Genomic DNA, 19,989 nt, shown 5'->3' with positions numbered 1-19,989 from the left:
CCCAGCAGCACCGTGGCGCTGCCGAGCCCGGGGGGGCTGCTGGCCATGCGTGCCCGCCCTCGGTGGGACTCCAGCACGAAGCCCTGGGTGTCCAGCAGCACCTGGCAGCTCCCCGCCCTCCACCTGCACAGGTACTGCCTCTCGTAGGTGCCCCGGGGGTCGTGGTGGCACTGGAAGGACAGCCAGCCCCCGGCTGCGCCGCTGAGGAATCTGGGGCTCCTGGGAAGGGTGGAGGCTGCAGGGGAGGGCACAGAGTTAGAATTTCATGTCCTTCACCCAGCACTGAGCCCCCCATGCCCTGTCCTACCTGCGGCCACCTGCAGAAGCACCTCCTGTGGGCTGTCCTGACCCCTCAGTCCTTGTGTCCCACACAGATACAGCCCCGAATCTTGCTCCTTTAAGTCATTGATCAGGACTTTGAAGGCTCCAGAGCTCTCCTGAGGGGTGATAACCACGCGCCCTTGGTACCTCCTGTGCACAAAGCCGTCAGAGCTGGCGATGGGAGCACAGCTGCTTCTGCCCACTTTGCACCAGAACCTCTTCTGGTCACTTTGGGTGTCCCCAGAGCGGCACAGGACAGTGACAGAGCCGTGGAGCTGCCCTCGGATGAGCTGGGTTGGCTTTGACACTGTAGGGAGGGCTTTGGTGTCTGCAGGGAGAGAGCAGGACAGGCACTGCCAGCACACAGAACCCCCAAACCTGCCCCACCCTTTTGGCTCTGCAGCTTAACTCAGGCCATGCTGCTGAGCTCTGCTCTAGGATCATAAACATTCATCTCTTTAGCTTAGAATGTAATATCTCAAAATATAATATCATAGAATTCACAATATAGTATCTCAAAAAATATCCACACACATACAGTTCACACCCTGCAATTCCATCAGTTATTTCCTTCACTTCCCCAAAACCCATTCACTCAGACCTTTCCCCTGTGCCCTTCCCCAGAACCTCCAAACCTGTGTTTCCAACAGGCAGGAGAAGGAAAATTCTTTCACATTTCTGAACAGCTGATTTGGCCAAACCTGGGTGCTTTTACACCCCAAAATTATAAAGTTATAGAATAACTTTATATAAAAATATATTACAAAACTCTGTTATCTGGCTTGTCACCGTCATATTTTCTAAAAAAATTCCTTCACCAGGATTTCTCTCCTGGGAAGCTGAAAAGCCTCAGAGAAAAAGGAAAACAATAATGATCTGATTGCTTCTCCTGTGTTGTGCTGCTTTGGAATGTGGTTGGGGATTGTTCACCCACAGGTGATTGTTCCATTGATTTCATGTGAATTATTTTGACTTATTGGCCAATTATGGCCAAGCTGTATCGAGGCTCTGGAAAGAGTTATGAATTTTTCATTATTATCTTTTTCGCCTTCTGTCTGTATCCTTTCTGTATTCTTTAGTATAGTTTAATTTAGTAGTCTTTAATATAATATAGATCATAAAATAATAAATTAGCCTTCTGAGAACACGGAGTCAGATTCATCACTCCTCCCTTCGTGGTGTCTGGCTAACAGACAAAACAAGACTGGCTAACAGCAAAAATCTGAGGCACCTGAAAAAAACAAAAAGCTGACCCCAAACCTCTCCCAGGAGCCAAGACACAGCCCTACCTGCCAGAACAGCCAGGCTGACGCTGGCGTAGAGCCCCCGGTTGGTGCTGCCAATGCCACACCTGTAGGTGCCCGAGTCGCTGCTCCGCAGCCCTGTCATTGTCACCGTGAGGGTGCCATTCTGGGGCACGTCCCCCAGGGCCACCCTGCCCTGGTAGCGGCTGGAGGTGAAGCTGCTGGAGATGATGGTGGAGCAGAGCCCGCTGGCTGCCACCTTGCACCAATATTTCCGCTGGTGTTGGTTGGCAGGGCTGGGGGAGTAGAAGCACTGGTGGGTGATGGAGCCCCCCAGGCCTCCTGCCAAAACGCTGGAGCTGTGCAGGCCGCTGGCCACGGGCTCTGGGGGACAGACAGACAGACAGACAGACAGACACACAAGGGTTTGGTTAGTGCCAGCCAGCAGAGCCCAGCATGGCTCCTTCCAGGCAGGGCTGGGGTCTGAGGGGCACCAGGGCACGCAGGGCTCAGGAAATCTCCTCTGGATCTTCTCAATAACTGATCCCTCGAATCCCACAATGCAGACTTTTCTGTCTAATTACAAAACATCACTCAAACTTATGAAGAAGAAAGAAGAAGGTGAAGAAGGAAGAAAAAGGCAAAGAAGAAGGAAGAAGAAGGTAAAGAATAACAACTTGCTTCATATTTGTTACTATATTCTAAACCCCTAAACTTTAAGTTTTCTACTCTTTCTACTAACTTTAAGTAGAAAAATTAAAGTTACTTGGTTAGACATTACACACTTCTAACCAACTCCACACCAGTGCTATTAATCAATTTTGGAAACTTTCTTTACAGTCTCAGGTCAATTGTAGTGTTCTCTGGTGAGTCTGTACCTTTCAACATAATACTAATAATACTAATAATCCTAATAATAATAATTATTATTATTATTTTAAAAAATAAACATTAAACATTAAAAAATTTAAAATAAAAACTTTAAAATTAAAAATTCTCAGCATCCATGATTCCAACTCAGGTGGAGGTGTTGGGTGTCCAAGGGAGGATCCAGCCTGGTCTCCAGTTCCAGCTTTACCTGTTCCTGGCCCCCGTGCCTTGCTGACTCACCTGGCAGCAGAGCTGCTAGAAGGAGGAGAAGCTCCATGTCCATCCCTCCCGAGAGTTCTCTGGTCAATCCTCACCGTGGGGAGGGGGTTTGGCTGATTTCTGTGTTATCAGACAGAAGAGAGAGATGGTGGCAGCCTCTGGAACGCTCAGGGCAGGGCACTGCCTCCCCGCTGGCCCCGAGGCTCCACCTGTGCTGGGCCACAAATGAGGGAATTTCACAGGGAAAAAAAGAGTTAATGGTGCTCTGCAGATCTCACACCCCAGCTCTGAGCCCTGCGCTGTCCCCCAGTTTGTGCTGGTTTGGGGCACAGTACCAGTGTCCCCAGTTTGTGCTGGTTTGGGGCACTGGCACAGCTCCATCCCCCCCAGTTTTATCTGGTCCATATAATTATTTTGGTTGTTCTTGGCCAAAAGGGCAGTAATTAAATTTATAGCTTTAAAAGGAAAAAAAAAAAAAAGGGCACAGTGGGGAGAAAAATCATCATAAGTCACTATCTTTATTTTTATAGATATAATTATGTTGAATTTCAGAACTGTTGCATCCTGTAGGTGAAATCTCTCTCCTGTAATCACTCTACAACAGCACTGTTCTCAAAAACCAGTATTTTAAAGGCAAATTGAGACTCACCTACCTTCAACTGTGACGCTTCTGCTGCTGGAAATTTTCTCTTCCTCCACCTCCAGCTCGGATTTTGTTTAATAAAGTTGTTTTTGCAGCTTGCAGCTGTTAGTATTTGCTTTTCTCTTGATGTCTAATTTTTTTTTTTTTTGTATATTGATGTGTAGATCTTAAAATGGGTGCACTAAAAATCTTCAGAGGTCTTGATGTGCATTGCTGAGCAAAGTGGAGATGGTCAAACTGCTCAGAGGAGTGGCAGAGATGCCTCAAAAAGACCCAAAATGGTCTTTTTTAGCTATCTAGGGATGTGATGACACCATGGAAGGGGGAAAAAAAGGGTGAAGAGGCCAGGAGCAGAAATTGCAGATTTGGGAGGAATTCCCCTGCTCTACAGACAAAATGCTTTAATATTAAACATGCAGTATGTCACAAAATGCTGTTTGCTGTGAGCCACTTCCAGGCAGAAGTTCCCACCAAGAACTTGGGGGAAGGTTCCTCAGACACCTGTGGTTTGGCTGGCCCTTCACTGAGCTCATGTCTGTGTTTTCATCCTGTTTTGGGGTCAAAAAAGCAGATTTCTGCTTCCATGTTTGCCCTAAATCAGTCCCTGAAATGTGAACAAGGTGGGTTCGGACCACGGGGTGTGAAGCTCTGCAGAACAAACAGGGGGTGAAGAACAAACTCAGGGCAGCTTGTTCCAAAAACACAATTCCTCTTTTGCACCAACCAAAGACTGAGAGGACTTTGGCTGTGCTGATAGCTCCAAAGCTCCAGAGGCATTCCAGTTACTGCGAGGGACTTGGGGCTGCTTTGCCTTCCATTAAAAATTGATTAAAAATTGATTAAAAATGAAAAATGCCCCACCTGTGGCACCTCTGGGCTGGCCCCAGCACCCTGAGTGTCCCAGGACCTGCAGGACAGCATTCCCTGGGTGCTGTGTGACTCCTGAGCTCTGAGAGGAACCCATCCCACCCGAGACAGCTCTGCTGCTCCAAACAGCACCAAATCAGCAGGACGGCTTCTGAGGTAGTGCTGGGAACAGAAAAAGGTTTAATGAAAGGTGAAATAACAAAGCTCTTATAGAGAAAAACTGAGCCAGGGGCAAGAGGTCCTTGCTCCTGCTAAAACACCCCACAAAATTATTTCCTTTATTATTATTTCCTTTATTATTATGTCCTTTATTATTATTTCCTTTATTAATATTTCCTTTATTCTCTCCTTTTTCTGGTGAATTACCCAGGCTGGACCTCTTGGCCTCTGTCCAACGGGCAGCCCCAGGTCTGAGGTGAAGTCCCAAAGGTCCTATGAGGCGTCTTTGTACCAAATTAAGGGGAGAAACTTCTGGGATTTTTACCTTTTTAAGCAGACACAAAAGAATTTGGTCACTCCATCAGCAGGGGGCACATTCCTACCCCTGGATGAGGAGTGGGAAGGGTTCAGAGGGAGATTTAGAGGAATTCTTCTCAGTCCTGTGGGGTCCAGGGCCTTGATCTCCCCTTCTGAGGTCACTCAGATTGTTTTCTGTGTGAGACAATCCCTGAAGCACTTTGGAATCTCCCTGGCTGGGGATAAATTTCCACTGAGCTGTTAATGGTGATATGATTAATCTTGTATTGCAGTAATTGTTGTGTTTTGTACCAAACCTTTGCCATAAATTCCCCAATCTTGGCTGGGCTCCAGCAGAACTGAGGGAATTTACTGCCCTGAGAGCAGCAAAACACCAGATTGGCTTTGGAGGAGCAATAAAATGGGATACAGGTGCTGGTGGGAACCCCCTGGGAATAATCTGTTATTTCAGAGAATCATAAAATCATGGAATTCCAGGAGACCCTCCTGGGGCAGAATCAATGCCTTGCACCTTCCACTGCTAAAGGAGCGTTAATTTAATTAAATTTAAGTTTTAAAAGTTTAAAAGTAATATTTAATTTAAAAATTTAATTTTAATCTTAATTTTAAGTTTAAAGTTAAATTTAATTCAGTAAATTAAAGGAGAGTTAAATTCTTCTGAGCTGTGCTTGTAAAGGAAATTCCTCTTCCTTGCTCTGACAGGTGCTGGAGGGGGAATCTCCTCCCTGGGAGCAGCACCAGGACAGGCAGAGGCTCCATCCCACCAGCTCCAACCCTGGCAGATCTGGAGGCCTCTGCCAGCACCTCAGCCCAGCCTGCCTGGGCTCAGAGCTGTAATTAATTAATGAGAATAACCCCTGGCTGCTCCTCGGTGCCCAGTTAATGATTAAACCCCTGCTTGGAGCCAGCCAGGGATGGCTCTGCTGCACATAAACCTCTGCAAGGAACAACACTGCCCCTGTCTGTCTCCTCCTGGACTCCCAGACCCTGGAGTGCTGGGAAGAAAAGAGATCTCGGGGAGGTGGGGACCCTGCAGGGTGATCCCAGACCCACCAGGATTTAAGAGCAGGAACACTGCTAGCTCTGGTTTAGGATATTATCAGGTAAATTTGTATCACTGCTAAACAGAGGAAAGCAAAACCCAAGTCAATAAAATCTGGTTGCTCTAACACAGCAGCAAAAGTCTGCAATGCCCTGGTGGGGCCTCTCTTTGCAGGCTCTTGGTCCTGTGGGGCCAAGCACAGCTTGGGTGGGAGCTGCAGTGATGAGGTTGGGCCTTTTTCATTTACACTTCCATCAGAAACAAAGAACAGGGGCAAAAAAGGAAAAAAAAATTTAAATTGAGAGAGGCATAGTGGGGTTGGAGAGGATCCTTGTCTCCTTGTGGGCAGGGAAAGGGCAGAGCCTCAGCTGCTGGTTGCGGCCCAAACGGGGGTTGTGCTGGAACGGGGTTAAAAACCCTCAGACACCTCCAGCATCTCCCACAGGGCTGGAGAGAGACCAGCTGGATCCTGGGATGAACCCAGCTGGATCCAGAGTGATCCCAGCTCCATCCTTGAGCCCAGCTCCATCCTGGAGTGATCCCAGCTCAATTCTGGAGAGAGCCTAGCTGGATCCTGGAGTGATCCCAGCTCAGTCCTGGAGTGATCCCAGCTCAATCCTGGAGAGAGCCCAGCTGGATCCTGGAGAGAGCCCAGCTGGACCATGCAGGGAGCCAAACTTGATCCTGGAGTGATCCCAGCTCCATCCTGGAGTGATCCCAGCTGGATCCTGGAGCCAGGCTTGGTGTTCCCCACCTTGGCTCAGCAGCACCCAAGCCTCACTCTCAGCCCCAAGGCTCCCCTGCTGCAGCCCCAGAGGGGCTGTAATTAACTGTAATTAACACAAATGATTTCTGCTGGGGCCTGGTGCAGCTGCTGCTCGCTGACACTGCCAGAATCCCACCAGCCTCTGCTCCTGAGTTTGATCTTTGTAATGAAAGATGTGCACAAGGATGTTTGTAACTGGGACAGGAGGTCTTGACAGGCTCACGTAGACATGGAAATGACAGGTCTGAGCCAGGGTGGGACTGATGGCTGGGAATTAGATGAATATTCTGTGCAAAATGCAAAGCTGGGTGTTTTCCTTGTTGTTTTTAACATTGTTAACACACAAACTCAGTCTGGATAATCCGCCTGAAGACACTGAGGGTACATTTACCAACCCTTCTGAGACTTGTTTCTTCTGCAAGGCTGTGATTTCTCTTCATGGCTGTGATCTCTCTTCATTGCTGTGATCTCTCTTCATGGCTGTTTTGTGTCTGGGCTCTGCTGGGATTTTGCCTTCCAGGCACAAATCAAGTTAAATATGCCCAGAATTAGATTCCCAGAATCACAGAATGGTTTGGGTTGGAAGGGCCATTAAAGCTCATCTCATTCCTGCCAGAGGGTGCAGCCTGATTTTGATTTGAGGGGTCCCCAAACAAGACCCCAGGAGTTCTGCTGGGCTCTGCCTCATCCTGGGGGGAGATTGTGTTGCCTCTACCCAGACTTGGAGCAGGCTGGGATAGTGAAAGGGGGATGAAACTGGAGGCCTTTAAGGTCCCTTCCAACCCAAACCATTCCATGATTTTATCATGATGACAAAGCAAGAGCCTTTGTTCCTTACAGGCAATTTAATTTCCAAACTAATGCAGGCTTTCTTTAGAGGGAGGGGCTGACCCGTGGAGGCAATTGCACTGAACAATTAACTGCTGTTAATGAACTGCTTGCAGCACTGAGCTGCACTCAATCCTTGCCATGGCTGACCTTGCAGAGCAGCACCTTTCCAGGCCAGGCTGTGAACACCAAGCAGGCTCAGGCTGGCACAGCCCACGCCAGGCTCTCAGCGCCTCTGCAAACATCCCCGGAGCTGCTCTGCCTGGAGGGAAGGGCAGGGCACCCTCCTGAGAGCTGCGCCACACCAAAGGTGTGCACAGGGTGCTGACCCTCGGAAAGAATCCAAGGAATGGAAGGCTCTGAGGCAGGGGAAGGAGCAGGGAAATGCTGGATTGTAGCTGAGCAATGCATCCAGTCATTGTGGGGCTGGCCAGCCTGATGCCAACCCCTGCACCAGCAGGAGAAAAGTCCCCAGCAGCAGCAGCAGCAGGCACAGGAGCAGCAGGAGGCACCTGCATGGGGCTCCAGGGGAGCTGAGGTGGACAAGATCCCTTCAGGAGAAGGAGTGGAGTAGGAGCAGGAATAGGAACAGGGGCAGGAGAAGGAGCAGGGCAGGAGTAGGAGCAGGAGCAGGACTAGGGCAGGAGAAGGAGTAGGATCCCTCGGCCAGGAGTAGGAGCAGGAGTAGGAGTAGGAGCAGGGGAAGGAGTAGGAACAGGAGCAGGATCCCTCTGCCAGGAGTAGGGCAGGACTAGAGTGGGAGAAGGAGAAGAAGAAGGAGCCTGGGAAGGAGCAGGAGCAAGAGAAGGAGTGGGAGCAGGAGCAGGATCCTTCTGCCAGGCGCAGGAGCAGGAAAAGGAGCAGGATCCCGCTGCCAACAGCAGCAGTAGGAGCAGGAGCAGGAGCAGGATCCATCCTCTACCAGGAACAGGAGCAGGAACAGGAGCAGGAGCAGGATCCCTCTGCCAGGAGCAGAAGCAGGATTCCTCTGCCAGGAGCAGGAACAGAAGCAGGAATAGGGGCAGGAGCAGGATCCCTCTGCCAGGAGCAGAAGCAGGAGCAGGATCTTTCTGCCAGCAGCAGAAGCAGGAGCAGGATCTTTCTGCCAGCAGCAGGAACAGGATTCCTCTGCCAGGAGCAGGAACAGGAGCAGGAGCAGGATCCCTCTGCCAGGAGCAGGATCCCTCTGCCAGCAGCAGGAACAGGAGCAGGAGCAGGATCCCTCTGCCAGCAGCAGGGCTCGGCTCTGGGTGGCACCAGGCACAGTCATGGGCCTGCTCTTGCACAAGGCCCCAGCCCTGGGGCACAAACAGCTCAGTTTCTAAGGGCTACAAACACATCCAGCAGGTAAAATTCCATATTCCCCTGGCAGGATTAAGCAGCTCGTGGAATGGGGCTTGCCTGTGGTGAGTGATTCAGCCCAGAGCAGCTGGCAGCTTCAGGGAAGGCACAGAGATGTGGAGTTCATGCCCAGAGGAATGACCCTGCTGCTCTCTGGCTGTTGCTTTAATTTGTTCTCTTTTGTTCCCACTTCATACCAGCTCCTGTTTGTGAGCACCACCACGTCACAGACTGGTAAGGGATCTTTGGGAGTGAGAGTTCTCCTTGGAAATCTGAACAAAACTCAGCCTTCGTGACACCAGCACACAATGGCTCTGACTAAAGCCAAGGATTGGAAGAGAAGCCTTTTGTTTCCAAAACAATCTGGTTTTAAGAGATGTTTAGGTTCTATTTCAGGGCAGAAGTGCTTGGAGAGAGTCCTTAATGCTCTCCTCCTTTCTCATGAGATGAACAAGGTGAGGTTTCCCTTGGGACTTGCACCATGCAGGTGCTGAGCACTCAGAGCAGTAAACAGAGAGGTCAGAGGAGAGGAGCACAGGGGTGAAAACACAGCTTTAACCCAGCCAGGGGCTTGGCTGACCCTTTTATCTCCCCCTCCTCCCCTCACGGTGCTCTTGCTGCCTTTAAAATCAAACTTTTTCAGCTGGAAGTGCCCAGCCCGAGCAGCTGGGGCTGGGGGAACCTCTGGGGCTGGCAGGAATTCCATCTTCCCTCTTTGTGCCTGCAGGGAGAGCTGGCAATTACAGACCCATGGAACACTTTGGGTTGGAAGGGACCTTAAAAGTCTCCTTGTTCCTGCCCTTGTCACAGGCAGGGCCACCTTCCACCATCCCAGGTTGCTCCATGGAAGACTTTGCCTGTGCTGGTCAAATAATTCCATTTTCTAGGTGGGACAGACCTGACCTGGCTCATCCTTTCTCTCAGAACTCTTTGTTTTAAACCCCACTATTTAGGGGCATTTATTATTTACCTGACTGTGACATAAATCTGTACCACATGGCACTTTCTGATCACACACAGGTTTATTAGGGACATCAGCCACCTCTGTTCCCCACGGTGAGCAGCAAGGTGTTGGCAGCATCAGCTGGGCCTCAGAGGTGCCAGGACAGCTCGGAAGGGATGAGCTGGAGCTGTCCCAGCCTTGCCTCTGCCCCATTTTGGGCAGCACTTCTGGATCTGACACCAGCACAGCCTCTGGCCTCCTCAGCTGTGTCCTCCTGCAGCTCAAGCCTCTTCCAGGTGCTGGGTGCTGGTGGTCAGGGCTCAGTGGGAGAGCAGAGTGTGCCAGGGAGGCAGTGGATGTCTGGGCAGCCCACCCAGCAGGCAGTGATGGTTTTGTGAGACACTTCCACATGGCAGGTGAGTGCTCAGGCCTCAGAGGCTGTGAGAAAATAATTTTAAAAACCCCAAAAAGTCCTAAAGGAGCAGCAAAGTCCAGCAGTTCTTCCCAGAGACGCTTTATCCACAGGCAACCCCTTTGAAAACAAGCCAAACCCCGAATTCCATGGCTTCCCTGTTTTGATGAATCCCCAAATGCAGTAAAGCCCTTGCAGGAGAACACACCCCATCCACGCTGAGAGATGCTCTGTATAAATAGCTCATGTACATCTGCTATATACAAAATATTCTGTACACGCCGCCTTCCTTTATTTGGTGTGAAGCTCCCGCGAGCCGCTGGGGCAGCAGCTGGCAGCAGATTCTCATGCCCAAGGCAGTGCAGGCCGCTGGATTTGGGGTGAAAACCCCCTTTTCCACCAGCCCCACGAGCTATTCCTTCAGCAGCCCCAACTTCTTGAGCGCCTCGCGCCGGTTCTCGTCGGCCGCGCCCTTGGGCGAGATCTTGACGCTGACGGCGGAGCGCGGCGGCCTGGGGAAGCTGGGCAGAGGGTGGGATCTCCTCTTGCTGCTCTTGTCCTTCTCCTCCTGCTCCTTCAGGCCGCCGAAGTCCTTCCCTGCGGCGAGGGAGGCGGGCCGGGCGCGGCTGCGGAGGAAGCTGGGCGCCAGGCGCTCGATGAAGGACATCTTGCCCAGGGAGCTGCTGCTGCTGCGCCCGTTCTGCTCCTTGGCACTGCCCATGGAGCTGCCCAGCCCCACCCCAGAGCGCTCCAGGGTGTTGGATTTGAAGGGGATCTGGCGGATCCCCGGCACGGAGCCCTCCCCAGGCTGCCCGGGGATGGGCAGTGTTGGCTCCCCAGAGTGGGGATGGAGGTGGGCGCTGGGCTCCCTCCTGTCCTGGGACAGTCCCAGCTTCTCCAGGGCCTCCCTTCGGGCCTTCTCCTTCTCCTTGGGGTCCAGGTGGCCTGGATTCCCCTTCTCAGCAGTGCTGTCGCTGGCAGGGCTGGGCTGGGAGCTGGCTGGGGCTGCAGGTGCTGCTTTCACCTTCTGGTTGTGCTCCGGCACGGGGCTGCTCCTGCTGGTTTTCAGGATGATGTTTGGTGGCAATTTCCGCGGTTTGGGGGCGGTTGGAGGCCCACGCTTGGCATCGGGGTCCTGAGGGGCCTCTTCCAGGGTGGGTTTCTCCAGGTGGTCCCAGGAAGTCCGAATCTTGGTCCCCTTGGCATCTGAGGGATGGCTGCGTGACCACTCCAGGTCCTCCTGGAAGGGGTCTGGAGGTTGGATGATCACGGACTTGGTGTGGCTTCCTGCACTGGCATGGTCCAGCCTGCCCTCCCTGGGCACCTCCTGGGCAGGTTTTCCTGCTGGCACCGTGTGGACACCTCCTTTGCTGCCAGAAGCTCCATTTGCTGCAGGGATGTTCCTGGGAAGGCTGGAGTAACCTGGGCCTGGGGCAGCTGCTGGGGCTGAGCTGGATGGGGCAGAGATGCTTTTACCACTCCTCTCTTCAGCCCCACGCTGCTGATGTCTGCTTGCAGGGGGAGTCCTGCTCCCCAAATCTGGGAAGAGAGGGAGTTGGAGTCATGCTCTGGACACAGAACACCCCTCACCCCTTGTGGGCCAGCACACCCAGGGCTCCCCCAGCTCCTCTGATGTGGAAACCCAGGGCACAGGGAATATTTCTCTGTCTGCTCTGGGGTGCTCTGACCCCCAGGGCAGCACTGACTTTGACCCTCATTCATGGAGAAAGTTTCCTAAACTTCAGATAAACTAGAATCCACAAAAGTGTGAAACAGATTGTAGAGAATGGTGTAGGTGTGTCACTTGGTGAGAAATTTAGGGTTTGGGATTTTCAGTATGTTGTGGATGGAAGCAGGATGGAGGGCACAGGGTGCTGTCCTGGGTTTCTTCTTCATGCTGCTTCTTCTTTCTTCTTCTTGGGTTTGGGTGCATTTTGTAATTGGGTGGAAAAGTCTGCACTGGGGCTCTTTGGGATCAGTTATTGGGTTAAAAGGGAAAACAATCTAGGTGCGAGTTCTTATTTGGATGGTTTAGTCTTAAAAGACCTTGTAACAAGAGATTTTTGGCCATTTTGTGCCTTTAATGAAAAGCTGCAGAACTCACAGTTGTGAGACTGTTTTACTGATAAGAAATAATAAACACCAGAGTCTGAACATGAACTATCACCTCTAGTGCCTTCAATCCAGACCCAGAGAAACCCACAACTGGCACCCCCACACTCTGATCCATCACTGCTGGGGAAATTGGATTCTTTGGGCCCTGTTAATCTGTGTGGTTACTGACACCAAGCAGGATCCCTGCAAGATATTTATATATTGTAGGATTTCGAAGCCATTGAGTTGTGGTATCAGAAAATTCCGTAAAATATTCATGCCTAGGTAAGGAGTGTATTCTACATATCTCTACTTGAGAGTAAGGCCTGTATGAAAGTATTTTGGGGAAGAAACAAATAGATTTTTATATTTTATATTAAAATCTTATCTGCAGAAGGGTTTCCAGCTCACCCCGGGGCACAGGGCCTCTCCTTGGCTTGGAGGGCTCCCCGTAGTCGGTGTCATCCGTGGACACCCCACTGTCCCCCTCTGCATCCAGGGAGCCAATGGTTTCCTCCAGGAACATCAAACACTCCTTCTCTTCCACAGATAAATAGTCATAGCTGTTGTCACTCTGGAAAAAAAAAGATAAAGCAGAGCAGGTAAGAAAAAGTGGTTTACTTTATACTACATATATATATACACACATATATAAATATCTATGTAGTGTGTATATAAATATATAGGTATCTATTTATTATATATACATATAAAATCTACAAATATATGTATATATTTATAATATATATGTGTATATAAATATATATAAAATATAGAAAAGTTTTACTTTATACTACATATATATACAAACAAAAATATATATGTAGTATATATAGTAAATATAAATATATATTTATATATTTATTATATATAAAAATATATTTAAGAAAGAGGTTTTCTTTATAGTACATATATATAAATATATATGTAGAATATATATTAATATATATGTATATATTTATAATACATGTGTATACAAATATATAAAAATATTATATATTTTTAAATGTATTATATATTATTTTAATCATTTATATATTTATATTTAATTTCCAGGTGGTTCAGAGAGCCTGTGACAGCTGCTTGGCCAGTGGCTGTTCAATGATGAGCATTTACAGCTCCAGATAACTAGCCAACCTCCTCTAAAAATAAGAAAAAATATATATGCTTAAAGCCTTTTTTATATTCGCCTCCTCTGTGGGTCAGAAGGTGGATTATTCTGCATTTGGGAACTTGGCCTCTAATTTTCAATTCTTTAAACTGAAATGTGAGCAGATGTGTAACAAATCTGTAGGTACAGACACCTGTGCTGCTCAGCACTGCTGAGCCTTAGAAAGCACCACAACCCTGAAAGGTTCTGTGCAGGTGATGAACTCTCCTTATTCTCCCATTCATTCCTGAGCGAGTTGTTTGATTTTTGTTGTCTTTTGAGCACCAGGAGATGTTACTGCAATATCAGATATCAAGGTGATTCCTGCAATCTGTCATGAACAGAGGCGCAGGACAGGCTGGAATGTGCATCAGATCAACAAGCACGGGGCAGGAATTATCCCAGGTGGAGTTGTTTTGCAGAGACACCTTATCCAAATCTTTTACCATGCAGTATCACAACCAGTTCTTCCATCCCCATTAAACTGCGAGGGTTTGGTTCTGGTTTGCAATACATCAAATGGAAAAGCTGCCAGGGCTGAGCTGCTCTCACACGTATCAATTATGCTCCAAGTCGGGCAGGATGTAATTAGCCCATCAATCTTGGGATCAGTGTTGGGACACAAACAAGCTTTAATGGACAGATAGTGAAAAATTACACATCTACACCCATGGTCCAAACTCATCCCTGCCTTAACTGGGGAATTCATCTGGTGCCAGGCAGGAGGAGCTCAGCTCGCTGTCTCCTGCAGGTGTTGTCACTGCTTGGGCCAGCGTGACCTAGTTCCCCAGCTGCTCTGATCCCTGCACCCCTGGCAGCACAGGAGCCTCTCCAGGGATCCCCTCTGCAGGGACAGGATCCCATCTCCAGGAATCCCCTCTCCAGGGATCCCCTCTGCAGGGCAGGACCCTCTCTCCAGGGATGGGATCCTCCTTCCAGGACAGGATCCCCTCTCCAGGACAGGATCCCCTCTCCAGGGACAGGATCCCCTCCTCCAGGGACAGGATCCCCTCCTCCAGGGACAGGATCCCCCCTCCAGGGACAGGATCCCTTCCCCAGGGATTCCCTCTCCAGGGATCCCCTCTCCAGGGACAAGATCCCCTCTCCAGGGACAAGATCTCCTCTCCAGGGATCCCCTCTCCAGGGACTGGATCCCCCCTCCAGGGACAGGATCCTCCCCAGGAATCCCCTCCCCAGGGATCACCTCTCCAGGGATCACCTCTCCAGGGACAGGATCCCATCTCCAGGGCAGGATCCCTTCTTCAGGGACAGGTCCTCTCCCCAGTGATCCCCTCTCCAGGACAGGATCCCCCCTCCAGGAATCCCCTCCACAGGGATCCCCTCTCCAGGGATCTGTCCTGCCCAGAGCAGCCCGTGCAGCACCAAGGGCTCCCCACACACCTGGCAGGGTGGGAAGGCTGGGAGTGCTCTGGAGCAGCAATTCAGGAATCCACCTGGTCCTGCTGCTGCCTCAGGGCCTCCAGCTGCCCCCAAAGCACCAGCAGAGAGCAGATTTGGGCTGAGATCTGCCCCAAATCCTTCCCCAGCCCGGAGGGGCGAGCTGGGCTGGGCACCCGGGGTTACTCACCCGCTGTGAGTGGTTGGAGGCCGTGCTGACCATGCTGTCACAGCTGCCAGAGTTGTAGCCAGCCATCCCCAGCTCCTTCCTAGGCATAGCCCGGGCTGCCCTGGAGGCTGGCACGGTGGGAATGTCCCGGCTGGAGCAGGAGAAAGGAGAAGCATTAAGTTGTGAGGTTCCCCCAGGGGTGACTCAAGCACGCTGGGAGGGCGGGCAGGCAGGCTCTGAAGCTGCTGGATGGAGGAATTGTGCTCCATCTCCAGCTGCAGTCTCCAGGAGAAGGCACAGCTGGGCTTTTAAAAATCATCCTTGAAGTTTTCCTCAAAATAACTGGGAATGGGGTAACCTCTGCACGGCCAGATCATGTTGGTGGCTCCCTGCTCACCTCAGAGGGGTGGGTAAGGCACAAGAAAAGCTGTGAGCCTGGCTCAGAAACCCCAGCATAGCCCCAGCCCCGACTCGTGGGACCTCTTTCCTCTGCCACACCCTGTGCCAGCCCTGCAGCTTGAACTCGTGAACGTGCTGGCCCAAAACGCTGCTGGTTACTCACATCCTTGCTCTGTCAGGAGCTTCCTCCTGGCACGGAGCTGCCTCTGCCACCCTTCCTTGGGGGCCCCGGGGAGGTGTCCCCAGGGAGGTGTCCCCAGGGAGGTGTCCCCGGGCCTTTGGGGCACGCCTGGGTGTGTTTGGGCACACGGCTGGCACAGGCTGTGGGGCTGTGCCCAGGGGGGTTCAAGCAGCACCCCAATGTCCCCTCTGCTCACAGCAGTGTCCCCCTGATGCAGCCCAGACCTCCCATCACCTGTGGGAGCCCAGGGTGGCAGCAGCTGCCCCAAAACCAGCCTGGATTTGGGGTTCCCACACTGGGACAGGGCAGAGGGGACAGTTATCCCTGCCCAGAGCTCTGCTGAGCACCCACAAAGTGCCACTACTGAGGGATGCAGAGCACCGAGCTCCCAAAATTCCTGGCACCACCAATGAGTCTCCTGTTCTTGGGGAGGGAATTCCTGGCACCACCCTGTTCTTGGGGAGGGAGCTGGGCTGTGGGGGCGAGAGGGAGCAGCAAAACCACCACCGACACCCCCTGCAAGACACAGGGAGCAGCAAAACAAACACCAACACCCCCTGCAAGACATGGAGCAGCAAAACCATCACCAACACCCCCTGCAAGACACAGGGAGAAGCAAAACCATCACCAACAGCCCCTGCAAGACATGGAGCAGCAAAACAATCACCAACAGCCCCTGCAAGACACAGGGAGCAGCAAAACCATCACCAACACCCCCTGCAAGACACAGGGAGCAGCAAAACCATCACCAACACCCCCTGCAAGACACGCAGAGCCACGCGAGAGGATTTTCTCCTCGGGAGACAGAGGAGCCCTTTGTGCTGTAACCTGCAGGCAGGAACACACTGCTGCTTTTTTTTCCCCCTTGTAGCAGGATCAGGGAATTAGATCCAGCGATAAGTGAGCAGAACTGGCTGCTTGTTCAGAGCCTTAGACCCTGAAAGAATTCCTTTGTAATTGGAATACGCCGCAAAAATCAGATTTCAACACCCACGCCCTGACAGGCCTAATCCTTCCACGCAGGAGGAGTTCAATATTTCAGTCTCAGCTTTGCATTATTTACTGCTTAAGTGACGCTGAAGTAAGTGGTGGCTCTGGAACAGCAGTTCCCTGGATTCTTTGGATTCAGATCTCTTCATAGCCAGGGATGTGAGCTGTCAGGAAGCAGAGCTGAGCTTGGGGGACTTCAGGCCTCTGCAGGGTTTTGGAACATTCACAGCGTGAAATTTAGATTTCTATCAAAAATAGAGATACAGATCTCTAGGTTTACATCGACTCCTCAGTAGCAGGAGGCTTGGCCGTGGTTGTTGTGCTGCTCCTGGCTGCCTCCATCCCAAATTTCAGCAAAACACTCCTGGGGAAGTGAAAACCTTGCTGGAACTTGAGTGTGCAGCTGCTTGGGGCCAGCAGGGAGGCATTTTCTCTGTGAGGATCCCCCCCACCACCAGCCCACTAAAGAAACCATTTTCTCTCATTCAAAAGCAGCATTTGCAGGGACCTCAAGCAGCTGCCAAGGCTTTGGCACCCACCGAGCCCCAGCTCATGGGAGGCAAAGTCCAGCCCGAGCCCGCCGGGCGCTGCAGAGGATCTGCACCGAAACAAGAAGTTCCTTTTCCTGCCCATTGGTTCTCTGATGTGATTACGGCTCCAGCACACTCATCCAGCTCAGGAAAGGGGAAAAAATCAGTGTTGAAACCCCCAGTTTTAATGGTTCAGAAGGATTTTAGTTCCTTGTTTGCGGTGAGTAACAGCCACAAACTAAAAACGTGACTGAGCATTTAATTTAAAAGACACAGTACTCAAAAAGCTGTTTTATAGCTGGGTTTCAGTGGTGTAGCTCTCTTCCCCAACTAAAAACATATTCGGAAGAAGCTATTTTTTACCAAAATCCAAAGGCCAGGTCCCTCAGCTCTTGTGGCCGCTGCCATAACTGTCCTTTAAAAGCCCACGGGGCCATCCAAGAGGTGCCGGGTAGCAATTAATGCTAATTGCTTTAGAGAAGAGGCTACTTTCTTTCAGCCAGCACCACTCCAAGCTCTTCATCCCGGCTTAGAACACCTCGGTTTTGCTGTCTGGGGCACAGCAGCCAGACCCTCGTGCCTGGGAAAGGCTTTGTCCTGGCCAGCCCCAAACGTGAACCCCTCTCTGCCCATCCCAGCTCTGAGCAGCCCAGGGGATGATCCCAGCTCAGGGGCAAGGGGTCGGGGGCAGATCTGAATTTCCTCCCGTCTCAACAGGTAAATGAAGTGCCCCAGCAGCTGCCTGAGCTGTTTGCTGTCCCGAGCACAGGTTTCCCCAGCTTTCCTCCCACACTTCCAAACCACCTGGTGAATCCCCCACCACTTCTCACCTTTACACAGCAGAGCCCTGCAGGCACCCAGAGCCCCCCAGCAGGAAAAGCAGAGAGAGCAAAGCAGGAACAGAAATTATTATTAATCTATTTCATCGTTTTACCAGGCTGTCCGTTGCTCCGTGCTGCCTATCTCAGGCTCCTTGTCCCGGCCGTGCCTATCCCAGGACTTCTTTGCTTTTCTGGGCTAACCAAACACAGCCGGGTTACACATTAACCCCGCTGCGCTGCAGATAAGGCTGCGCTGCCCAGGTGGGCGCTCGGCAGGTGCTCCCTGGCCCCTCACCTGCAGCCAGGACCAGTGCAGTTCATCCTTTCGTGCCCGATCCCGGCGTGGCTGAGCCCCCGAGGCTGGGTGTGCGCTGCGGGCAGCTCTGCTCGGTGCCACCCAGCTCCCTCACTTCCCTGCTGTCCCCTGCTGTCCCGGGCACGGCTTTGGCCGCAGACTCCTTAATCCGGCATCCTGTTCTGCAGCATAGCTGCTCGCTGACAGCGGAGCCCTGAGCCCAGCCTTGCACACGGTAATTATTCCCCAGCCCCAGCAGGTTTCTGCTCTCGGTGGTTTGGCCGGGATGCCGCAGCTCGGCTCTGCAAACAGCCTGGCCCGGGACAGGCTGCTACTCGCATTTCACCGCAGCTTCCCAGAGGCCAAAAGTTTGCTGCTTGCAAAGGAAGGAGGTGGGAAAGACAGGCAGAAAGTGTTTTGGGAGGGAAGCTTCGGCACAGATTTATTGACGTGCTACAGGAAGCTTTTTTTTTTATTTTTAATTTTTTTTTTTTTTTTTTTTTAATTTACGTGCCCAGGTCTGCGCAGCTCCGAGGCTCCTTTGCCTGTCCCGACCTGCAGCTGCTTTTGCCCCACTTGGCACCAAAACCCTGCAAGCTCCTTCCCCGTGCTGGGGACGTCTTCCTGGGGCTCTGGTGAAAGCTGAAGCCCCCAAGGTGCCCACCAGGCTCATCCTCACACTGGCACCGTCTCAGAACCTCTGCTGGGGCATTTCTCCAGCAGCAGCTCCCGCCCTGCGCCCCTGGGGCCACCTCTGCTGCCCAGGTGTCCCCTCCCTGTGCAGGGTGACACCGACCCCAGCCCGGGTGGGGCTGCAGGGGCAGGCAGAGAACAGCAGAGCCTCCTTCTTACTCTGCTTTTGGGCTCTGTTGTTAAAATTGGAGCTTTTCCTGCTGATTAACAACGCTTTGGCCATTCCCCACACACAGCGTGGATTTGTACCTGCTTGACAAGGTGCTGCTCACTGCAAATCTACAAACACCCTGCAGGAAATTTCCAGGGCTGACACAGCTGCCGGATTCATTCACATTTCCACGCTCCAATGATTTTTTTTTTTTTTTCAATTGGTATTTTTAGCAAAAGGATTTGTTACCACACATGTTCCCTGCTCCACAGAACAGGGAAGTGGAAACATCAGCTAATTAAAGCCAGGGGAAGATGGAGAGAGAGCAGATGAGCCAGAGGCTCCCAGTGGCAGGGCTGAGCCCAGCCAAGCGCTGCTCCAGAATGTGCTGGAGAGCAAACCAACCAAGCAGAGGCTGCTGAGGGTCCCAGCCAGCCCCAGCCCCAGCCCCAGCCCTCCCTGCTGTCCCACGCCGGCCTGCAGCACGTGAGGGATGGGGATGCACCAGAGCTGCTGGAGCCTTGGGACAGCCAGGGATTGAGGGCAGGATTGGTGCCAGTGCTTCAGGAGCTGTGCTGGCACAGCATCGGCAGAGTTTAAACGTGGTATTAATGAATGAAGTGGGTTTGATTGTAAACTAATGAATTCGTTTTAATTTGAAGTGGAAGCTTTAGAGCCGTGCGGGTTTTGTCGAGTTGTGCCCGGTGCTGAGGTTGCTCTGAGAGGGAGGGAACCAAAACTGGGGTAATTTTGTTCTGGCACTGCCAGCAGGGTGTGAGTGAGCAGCAGCACAGGGCAGGGGTGTCCTGACAGCAGCAGGGCTCCAGTCTGGGCAGTCCAACAGGCAGAGCTGGCTGCCTGCAGCCCCCGTGGATCAGGAAAGTGTCAGCATCCACCAGGAGAAATCTCCAGCTCCTCTGAATCAGGAGCCCAGAAAGAACCTGTTCTTTTTCCACATTCCTCTCCCTCCAACAAATATAAATAGCTGCAACCCAAAATAAGGTGTGATTTCACACAGATGGCATGAAGGATATGCCAAGAGTCAAATGATGCAGAGAAAACTTCCCAGTGCCCTGGAAGGACTTTGGCAGCTTCACAGCCCTGCTGAGCCTCACCCTGTTCCTAAACACGAGGGCACAAGTGAC

At 51.7% G+C, this 19,989-nt stretch overlaps 1 protein-coding gene and 1 long non-coding RNA gene across 2 annotated transcripts; one reads left to right on the top strand and one right to left on the bottom strand.

The window, feature by feature from the left end:
- Positions 1-8,765: 8,765 nt before the first annotated feature.
- LOC135286201 (uncharacterized) lies at positions 8,766-13,210 on the top strand. The gene is made up of 3 exons (XR_010350657.1): positions 8,766-9,073; positions 12,617-12,669; positions 13,124-13,210. It is a non-coding gene; the product is annotated as an uncharacterized LOC135286201 (long non-coding RNA).
- On the bottom strand, positions 9,619-18,425 carry C25H1orf116 (chromosome 25 C1orf116 homolog). Its single transcript, XM_064399213.1, has 4 exons — positions 17,819-18,425; positions 14,806-14,935; positions 12,479-12,641; positions 9,619-11,512 (listed from the first exon to the last, which is right to left on the bottom strand). Exons 2-4 carry the CDS (start codon positions 14,890-14,892, stop codon positions 10,386-10,388), a joined length of 1,377 nt encoding a protein of 458 aa, XP_064255283.1. The 5' UTR covers positions 14,893-14,935; positions 17,819-18,425; the 3' UTR covers positions 9,619-10,385.
- Between the last annotated feature and the right edge of the window lie 1,564 nt (positions 18,426-19,989).

The sequence above is a fragment of the Passer domesticus genome, chromosome 25 (genome assembly GCF_036417665.1).
Source record: "Passer domesticus isolate bPasDom1 chromosome 25, bPasDom1.hap1, whole genome shotgun sequence".
Lineage (NCBI taxonomy): Eukaryota > Metazoa > Chordata > Aves > Passeriformes > Passeridae > Passer > Passer domesticus.
Note: the sequence above shows the minus strand (reverse complement) of the source record. Positions and strands in the feature narration are given on the sequence as shown.

Bases quoted from the DNA above. Each gene is read 5' to 3' on its own strand.
- C25H1orf116 (XM_064399213.1), bottom strand. From the start codon at position 14,892: ATGCCTAGGAAGGAGCTGGGGATGGCTGGCTACAACTCTGGCAGCTGT. The intron at 12,642-14,805 runs GTGAGTAACCCC...TTTTTTTTCCAG, and splicing joins CCTCCAACCACTCACAGCGG to AGTGACAACAGCTATGACTA. The intron at 11,513-12,478 runs GTGAGCTGGAAA...CTCTCTTCCCAG, and splicing joins GAGAGGCCCTGTGCCCCGGG to ATTTGGGGAGCAGGACTCCC.